The 10,000-nt window shown below is 31.9% G+C and overlaps 2 protein-coding genes across 2 annotated transcripts in view; both read left to right on the plus strand.

Moving 5' to 3' along the window:
- The window catches only part of LOC136842080 (ctenidin-3-like), a 1,090-nt gene extending 938 nt beyond the window's left edge, over positions 1–152 (plus strand). Inside the window, exon 2 of the mRNA XM_067109463.1 lies at positions 1–152. This exon is cut by the window's left edge and continues 498 nt beyond it. The gene's annotated coding sequence lies outside the window, so the exon portion shown is untranslated.
- Positions 153–7,098: 6,946 nt separating this feature from the next.
- LOC136842081 (ctenidin-3-like) lies at positions 7,099–8,259 on the plus strand. The gene is made up of 2 exons (XM_067109464.1): positions 7,099–7,153; positions 7,667–8,259. The coding sequence occupies exons 1-2, from the start codon at positions 7,142–7,144 to the stop codon at positions 8,003–8,005; spliced, it is 351 nt and encodes a 116-aa protein (XP_066965565.1). The 5' UTR covers positions 7,099–7,141; the 3' UTR covers positions 8,006–8,259.
- The last annotated feature ends 1,741 nt before the right edge of the window (positions 8,260–10,000 follow it).

Consider the following 10,000-nt stretch of genomic DNA (forward strand, 5'->3'; position numbering starts at 1 on the left):
CACCTCTATGACTTAAATTTCAATAATTTTTATGTAAAATACAAAGCTTATTACAACAGCTTTACCTTTCTCTTTTCATATCAAGATAAAGTCTTGCTTAGAAAGAATTTCCGATGCTAAAATTTTCTAATATATTTCATATTTCATTACAATGCCTTATATTTTGTATGCTAAGAAATGTAAGAGTTTATTTTTCTAAAATACATCAGAATTTAACCTTATTTTGTTTTTGTTTGATTTCCTGTTTATATGAAAATATCCGGGGAAAAAGTATTTGACAATGTCAACGTAATTAAGAAGGATTTCATTCACATTCAAGAACAAAACTGTAAACCGTGATGTGAATTATCATTTTATAAGTAAGCATACACCTGCGAACACAAATGCACAAACATATATATACATACACACACATATATATATATATATATATATATATGTATGTATATGTACATATACATCTACATACATGTGTGTGAAGGTGTATATATATATATATATATATATATATATATACATATATATATGTATATATATATATATATATATATATATATATTATATATATATTTATATATATACACATATGTGTATACATATATACACACACATATATATAGATATATATATATATGTATGTATATATATATATATATATATATATATATATATATATATATATATCTATATACTTGAAGTTATACAACTTGCGTATACTGTACGGGGGCTGCAGACTGCATTCTTCACCTAATTTGTTGAAATAAATTTTGATTTCATAATCCACATTCGGTATTAATCCTATAATTCTGTTATAGGACAAAATACTGCAATTTGCCCTTAAAGAAGACTAGTTCCCGATTTGTATTTCTAGCTTAAGCCATGTCATTTCTTAGGGCTGCTCACTACTATCAAGGTAAATGTGGCCATAAGTTGACTGAGAAAAAGGGTTTAACCATATTTGGGGCACATTCCACTCAACCAAGGTGACCACAAGAACTCTTCAGGGTTCTTCTTTTGGGCACGATACATTTTATCTTAAGCTTTTGATACGTCATAGAAATACAGTTTTTTTTCTTACTACCACTGTAATATAAGTCAATTTAAAATCAACCGACTCTGTGTAGAAAGTGATGGATGGATAAAAAAAATTATAGAATGGAGGACATTAATATCTAAGAAGCAAAAGGGTATGAGTATGATATAGGTGAGTGATGCAGTGTGTCTCAGGTTATTCACGCTATTGAGCCATTTATTTTTAGGTGTGAGAGGCAGCTGATGCAGCAGCAGTTATCTGCACTGGGTTAGCATTACATTCAGCAGTTAGAGGATAAATTCATTGGTGGCTATTGTCCTGTTTTGTATCTAGAACTGGCCTTTATTAAGGAAAACTGCTCATTGTGGCTGGAGGTATATCCGATCATTATTTGATTAAAGCAAAACTTAGGATACACGTAAGTTTAAGATGGAAGGGAAAGTATGAAAAAAAAAATCTTAGCTGTATATGGAGTTAAGTCATACATTTTCTAAGGAGGGATTGAGAGTAGCATATAAGGAGAAAATGGGTAAACTGGAAGTGGCAATGGTGGATGAGGAGTTTGTAAAATTCCTGGATAAGATTATAGGGAGACCGCGGATTTTTATGGCTATAGGAGCATTGGAAGAATAAAAAAAAAAAAAAAACATTTAATTGAGGGATGAAGAAAAGTTTTCCGTAAAATGTCTTTATAAAAGCACGTTCAATTATATTCTTGCTGATATAATCGTTAAAAAATAAAATTCCTTCTGCCTTTGTCCAATCGATTGTATGATGAAAATTACCAAGGTGAATAAAAAGGGCACTAGATGTCTGTCTTGTTCTAACAGAATATTTTTGCTGATTTAATCTAGTAGACAACTCTTTTCCAGTTTGGTCAGTGTCTCTCTTGTCACGATTTTTACATGAAAGTGGTATGGAGACGCTACGTACATGAAAATGGGTAGTTTTTTTTAAAGCAAATTGCATACTGTATGTAATTTGCTAGCCGTCCACGATTTTGTGTTTCTAGCCTAAGCCATTATTAAATATCAGGCTATGTCTAGTTAGTGATGCCTACAACTACCATGGTAGATTCAGTCGTACACTGACTGACTTTGTTTGCAGTTGACCTCTTGAGACAAAAAGCTTAACCATATTTGAGGGACATTTCACGCTACCAATGTGTCCCCAACACCCTTTTCATGGATCACCTTCGGGACACGATGCATATCTATATTAAACTATTGATTCATCTAGTTCTTCTGGATGGGCCAATATCGTTCGCCTAGCACTCTCCTAGCCCGCGTTCGTTCTCGGCCGTAATGAAGTCACATGTTACACCTCGCTATAATGTCAGGATTCCACAATACGCTGATCCCGTTGCTAGGTAACGTGGTCCTTAGCCACGAGCCAGCCCTGGAGGCTGTTAATCAGCTCAGTGGTCTGGATTAAACTAAAATAAGCTATTGATACATCTGAGCTGCAATTTTTCTTACAACTGTGATATATAATTCAAAAATGTCAAATCAGCCCTTTGTTGGCCGAGTCAGAGATGTAACGATGAGTTCAATTCCATGACCGGCTGATGAAAGTTAGAGGAATTTATTTCTGGTGATAAAAATGCAACTATAATGATGGCTGTATCCGTTGATAAAATAAAAAAATCCTTCGAAGCCCTAGAAGGTTAATCATTCAGTGGTCTGATCTAGGAATACAAAATGATGGATGGATAAAATAAAAATGTTAGAATGGTGGCAGTGTATCTAGTAAGCAAAAATATTCAAGAGAGGGGTGATGGCGCATGTGTCGGATATTCATGCTGATAGCCATTCGTATATGGGAGCAGCTGATGTAGCAGAAGTTTTCTGCACAGGTTTAACCCTACATTCAGCAGTTACAGGATAAATACAGCAGTGACCATTGCCTTGTTTGATGTCTGGAACCGGCCTTTATTAGGGAAGATGGCTTATTGTGGCTGGAGGTATATCTGATCATTATTTGATTAAGGCAAAACTGAAATTTTGGCTGTAAAAGTAATTTAGAAATGCGTTTTCTAAGAAGGAACTGAGAAAAGCATATAGTAAGAAAATGGGTAAGTTGTGGTCTAGGGCTCAAAACATTGAGTATATGAAGACTTTGTTAAGTCCAATGTTGAAATCATAGGGAGACTGGGGAGCGGGATTATGGGTATAGGATCTTAGAAAGAACGTAAAAAACCATTAATAGTGAATTGAAGAAATAAAATAATAAATGATAGAAAAAGATTATTTTAGGTGCAGTAGCATAACATAAGATGATAATCATGTATACAGGAAAATGGATAGGGTATGCTAGAAGAAAGTGAGAGAGAATAGAAAGATTGATGAAAAGAGTGTATGGTTCACAAGTGTTTTGAGGGATGTTATGTAGACCTAGAAAGCGCTGCACATGAGTATCTTGAAAGATGGCCCTTAATATTCAGGAAACACGAGACTACTTGGAAGTTAGAGATGAATGGTGCAAAGTGTGTAATGGGGTTCAACAGGATATTGATGAACTTCTGGGTAAGTGTGTGAGGCAGCGATTCAGCAGTTACTGTTTGAATATGCCAGTGATCATTGTGGGTTTTTCTCTAGTAGAAACGGCTTAATGTTAAAAATATATACTGGTTAACATTATGTGTTCTCTTTGCTTTGCTTGCATCACACAAAGAAGAAAATATACTCAAATTTTAATAAACTGCAGTATTAATTGTGTTCATATTGGCCTGCATGCAAGACAAACAACTTGGCTAATTCAAGATGTTTTTCTTATTCGTAAACAGAATTCGAGACATTTTCCCTGATGCAGTAAAACTGTAAACCTCTTCAAGCTATTCTACTTTCCCAGGTAATTTTCTTTTGAAAAGTCATAAGCATAACATTACAGTTCCATGTGTATTCGAAGTAGAAAACACAACGTACTTTGAAACACATTTTCGTCTCTCCTTAAACAATAACAAAGTAATTCTTTTCTTCATTTTCATTCTCGCATTTGTTTCATTTTTGGCATCGTAACCCTGGGACGACGAGTGTATAGAACTTAACATAATTTATTTAAAAATTTAGCAAAACAGCCTCATATAAATAAAGGTAATCTGATCTTTACCTTGTAATCCATAAACCTAATACTAGCATTAATATTACTAATATTTTGTTCCGTAAGTACCATAGATCGAGGTTGGCGTAGCGGAGTTTGTGATTAGCCATTTCCGTGGAAACTGAATTTGATATAACGTAGCTAAGTTCTACTGTAATTAGCCGGGTTCTTTGTAACCAGGTTTGTAAATAGCAGCTTTGACTGGACCTAGCTAAAGTGACCACTTAGGTAACCAGCTTTTTGTATGTGTATGTGTATATATATATATATATATATATATATATATATATATATATATATATATATATATATATATATGTGTATATGTGCGTGTAGTATCTATTAGCCACAATGCTCTCGAGTCTCGGCTAGGCATCAGAATACCTTCATTTATCTGTTCATTTGGAATCAGACTTAGTACCGACAAGCGTTTCCAAAATGTGAAGAAATCGAAGTTAAGAATGCGTTTTGGCTAATAGATACTACATACATATCTAGTAAAAAGTGACCTGTAGATTCTATATATTTATTTCAGCTTAAAGAAGCGATAAACGAGTAAATACTTGGCTATGATAGAGAAGGTGGGTCTATTCCATCTCCAGTAATTGTATCTGAATTGACAGATGTAAGCGCGTATGAGCGGGGATAGAAAGAGACCTTTCTTCGGGCCAGGTAATTATTGTTTACCTCGCGCTCATGCCCCGACCCGCGATCGAATCCCGGCCGGGCATCAGTATATCTTCCTTTATCTTCACTTGGTTCGAGGCTTCGTAGTAGCAAGCGTTTCCAAAATGTGAAGCAATCTAGAAGTTAAGAGGGTATTGTGGCTAATAAATACTACATACCTATCTGGTGAAAAGAGAGACAAGTAGTTTCTACATATTATATACTGTATATATATATATATATATATATATATATATATATATATATATATATATATATATATATATAAATTCAAATCTTAACAAGTTTAGATGCATATTAAAGTTGGAATAACTCTGATATATAAAATTACTCTTAATGCAAACTAAATTCTGTATTGCAGGATGTTTGTGGAATATTAAAAGTTTTAATAGAAGAATAAAATATTTTGCACGTGCTAATTAGTGACAAGCTATCACTATACATACCTTGCATATAAATATGTGTATGTATCCATATATATATATATATATATATATATATATATATATATATATATATATATATATATATATATATATATATATATATATAGTATATATATATATATAAAACTGAATCACGAAGATATGGAACGTGATGAATGTATAAATAAAGGCAATAGCCACAAAGGGAAAAGTGAAACACAGACTGGTTTCTAGGCCTTTCGACACAACTTAATATCAAAATATCCATTTTTCCTCCTATGTTTTTACGAGCATTAAGCATTGTCAGTCCCAGTATTTGGATCGAGAAAGAATACATAAGAAAAATAGGGAGACAGATCTATGTCACCCTTCACATGCTATAATAAAGCCCACAAAAAGTTTAATAGTGAAAGTAACATAAAGAGATAAAACATTCTTAGCTTGCCTTATTTTAGCGGTTTTGAAACCATAAAATCTTTGTTAAAAATCTTTTAATGTTAACATGGTTTTTTTCCTATGATAACACACTGAAAGGAATGATAATAAAAAAATATCCCTAAGGAGAGCAACAACATAATATATAAAATTCCATGCTTTGACTGCTCTTCTTTTCATATAGGTCAGTCTAGTAAGGATTTAGAAGTAAGAATTAAACAGCATAAGTACTCTGTAAAAACTGGGCAGACAACCAATGCAACATTCATTCATTTAAGTGAAAACTTTCACAGGATAAATTGGACTGAAAGTTTAATGATTGCCAATTGAAAGATTTCTCTTCACGAAACCTTTTAGAATCTGCTATTATACAGCTTACTTCCAGTTGCAATTCTAACCTTAGCTCTGGCATGTATTATTCGGACCCCTGTATTAGTAAAATGTTCAAGAATGACCTTAAAGATAAAATCACTGACTTAGTTAGTAATTAGTTACCTTATATAAATTTTTTGTGTATTTGTATGTTTTTTGAAAATGTTCATTTTGCAAAAATTGTTATTGTTCAACAAAAGGAGAATATATTGAGTTGTGTTTTTATAAACATATGTGATCAGCTTATTCATTCTACGGTCATTTTTGGTGGTCTGTCTATTCCCGTGTATAATCCTTTAATTGACTTTTCCCTGCTTCCAAGCTATTGGGCCTAATCTTTTTGTTAAACCTCTCAAATATTTACCTTTGTTTTGGTGGGTTCACTAATTCTTCAACTGTGTTGGTTTCCAGGTACATCTGTTCCTTTATAATCCCCATCTGTCATTTATGAAATCTTTCTTGTAAACTAATTTTTTATATTTCCCCAGTCTGATAAGCAAGGGACAGTAAGTCGAAAGGCCCTAGGCACCACTCTGTGTTTCACTTTTTCCTGGCTATTGCCTCTCTCTCTCTCTCTCTCTCTCTCTCTCTCTCTCTCTCTCTCTCTCTCTCTATAATATATATATATATATATATATATATATATATATATATATATATATATATATATATATATATATATATATATATATATATATATATATATATATATATATATATATATACTGTATATATATATATATATATATATATATATATATATATATATATATACATAAATATATATATATCAGAAGTGTGTGTGTTTGTGAACGGATGTATAAACAAATATGTTAATGTTACGCGAGCCAATTTTCAACTGGAACCCATAACAAAGGCAAATCATTGTCACTGCCAAGGAAAATCTCACTTCAAGGCCAGTCAGTGCCACCGAGTCATAGTAGGGCGTGGCCGTGAGTGACTGTCAGTCGCTAAGTCACTCGATCAGTGTTTCTTTCTTTGCTTCTCCTATAAAATAGGAAGTTTGCGTGTAGGGAGATCACAGTTTTCTCTCGTTATCTTCTCGCTTCGGATATACCAAACAGCAAGGATGAAAGTCTTGGTAGGAATCCGGATATCTCTCTTAGGCCTAGTCTTGAATCTGAGATGTTTGTACAGTTTGGAAACTACGTAATTTTAACTTATCCGTCAACCGATAACTTATTGACATTTCAGCATTTTCTTTTGTAAATCTAAATTTAATCTAAGAATAACTTTTCATTAATGCATATTTCAAAAATTCATTTATTCAATTAGTATTTTCCTCAAATTTGAATATTTTCCAGATTATATTAAGTTAAATCTTTTTTTTAAAAAATCAAAAATTTTGCGTGAAGCTTTTAGACAATAAACCTATAAATCAAATTCATATCAAATTATCAAGTTACTGAAAGAAATTAAATCTACTAGTAAAAAATTGCGAATATATAGTTTCACATAGCCTGTTAGAAGATTCTTAACCCGATATATTTGAGACTGATCCAAATACTTGTGTGATTTGTCCATAATTTCTCTTTTCATGATTTGTATTATGTTTTTCTCCACCGAATGATAAACTAACATATATTCCCTCCAGGCCATTGTATTTTTGGTAGCTTCGGCTTCAGCCGCCCCTCAACTGGGACTTGGAGGCCTTGGAGGAGACCTTGGAGGAGGACTTGGGGGCCTTGGCAGTGGTCTTGGAGGAGGTGGACTAGGTGGACTTGGAGGCCTTGGTAGTGGTCTTGGAGGAGGTGATCTTGGTGGACTTGGAGGCCTTGGCAGTGGTCTTGGAGGCGGTGGACTTGGTGGACTTGGAGGTCTTGGCAGTGGTCTTGGAGGAGGTGGACTTGGCCAAGGACTAGGAGGTCTTGGAGGACTTGGAGGAGGCCTTGACGGAGCTGGACTTGGAGGCGGACTTGGCTTTGGTCGTTAAACTTAGCTCATGTTTGGCAGTTATTTAACTTTCAAAATGTGGTAGATACAATAATGGGTTTTAAATTCTACCATATCCTATTGAGATCCTGAAAGAATAATTCTATTACCTTAATTTTAATATTTTTTAAGCCAAATACAAAGCATATTAATGAGATTTCACCTTAATGTTTTATTGAAAGTAGTAATTTTTTAAGATCTAAAGGAATTTGATTATTATGAAAGCAATCCTAGGTATTCGAGTGTTATATTTTTGTAGTGGTGTCTTTCCACTAAACAGCTGTGAATTTTAAAGGATTATTTTTCTAAAATACATCAATATTTATTATATTTTGTGTATTCCTTGAATCCTCATATGTTTCCAAATTCAACGAAATAAGAGTTATTGATACGATATGATTCAGAGAAAAATTACATTCATGTTCTACAACTGCATGCAAACTATACATACATATATATATATATATATATATATATATATATATATATATATATATATATATATATATATGTATATATATGTATATATATATATATATATATATATATATTATATATATATATATATATGTATGTATATGTATATGTATATATATATATATATATATATATATATATATATATATATATATATATATATACATATATATATATATATATATATATATATATATATATATATATATATACTATATATATATATGTATATCTATATATATATATATATATATATATATATATATATATATATATAGATAAAATATGCGTGTGATAAAAGTATTTTGATTTTGTTAATCTATCGCTAATGAACAAAGGGAATTCGACTACTGGCCTTCAGCTGATAATAAAAAATGATTACCAAACCCATGAGCGTAATCCGTTTATTTGGAAGAAAAATTTAAATCATAATTCTGTTAGCGTTTCAAGAATAATATTTTTATTTTGCTGGTTTTAGCAATTTTTTTGTTGTTGTTGTTTTTAGATTTTTTTTTTTTTTGCTGTTTATAGAAGTTTTGTTTTCTGCTGGTTTTAGTTTTTTTTTTTGCTGGTTTTAGAAGTTTTGTTTTCTACTGTTTTTAGTTTGTTTTTTTTTGCTGGTTTTAGAAGTTTTGTTTTCTGCGTTTTTAGGAGTTTTTGCTGTTTTATAAGTTTTGTTTTTTTGGCTTTTTGCTGGTTTTAGAAGCTTTGTTTTCTGCGTTTTTGAGTTTTTTTGCTGGTTTTAGAAGTTTTGCTTTCTGCTGTTTTTAGTTTTTTTTGCTGGTTTTAGAAGTTTTGTTTTCTGTGTTTTTAGGAGTTTTTTTGCTGGTTTTAGAAGCTTTGTTTTCTACGTTTTTAGCAGTTTTTTTGCTGGTTTTAGAAGCTTTGTTTTCTGCGTTTTTAGCAGTTTTTTTTTGCTGGTTTTAGAAGTTTTGCTTTCTGCTGTTTTTAGTTTTTTTTTTTTGCTGGTTTTAGAAGTTTTGTTTTCTGTGATTTTTAGGAGTTTTTGCTGGTTTTAAGTTTTGTTTTCTACGTTTTTAGCGTTTTCTGGTTTAGTTTGTTTTCTGCGTTTTTAGCAGTTTTTTGCTGGTTTTAGAAGCTTTGTTTTCTGCGTTTTTAGCAGTTTTTTTTTGCTGGTTTTAGAAGTTTTGTTTTCTGCTGCTTTTAGCAGTTTTTTCTGGTTTTAGAAGTTTTGTTTTCTGCATATTTAGCAGTTTTACTGCTGTTTTCAGAAGTTTAATTCTCTGGTGTTTTTGCAATTTTTTCTGTTTTATTCATTTGTTATTCTTAATTTCATCTTTTACCCATAATATCTTCTAGCTATTGCCGGTTTACTCATTCTGTAATTTCTGCACCAGATTTGTTTTAAGGGTATACCGTAACAGCCAATCTACCGTTTTGTGGCCGTCATATCAGGAGATAGATCTAGCCAGTTCTTCCTTGAATTTCTACCGGATATTTCCTTTTCACGTTTCTTTCTACATCAACATTCCTTTCTTTCTCAGCTTTGCGACTGGAT

The sequence above is a fragment of the Macrobrachium rosenbergii genome, chromosome 9 (genome assembly GCF_040412425.1).
Source record: "Macrobrachium rosenbergii isolate ZJJX-2024 chromosome 9, ASM4041242v1, whole genome shotgun sequence".
In the NCBI taxonomy this organism is placed as follows: domain Eukaryota; kingdom Metazoa; phylum Arthropoda; class Malacostraca; order Decapoda; family Palaemonidae; genus Macrobrachium; species Macrobrachium rosenbergii.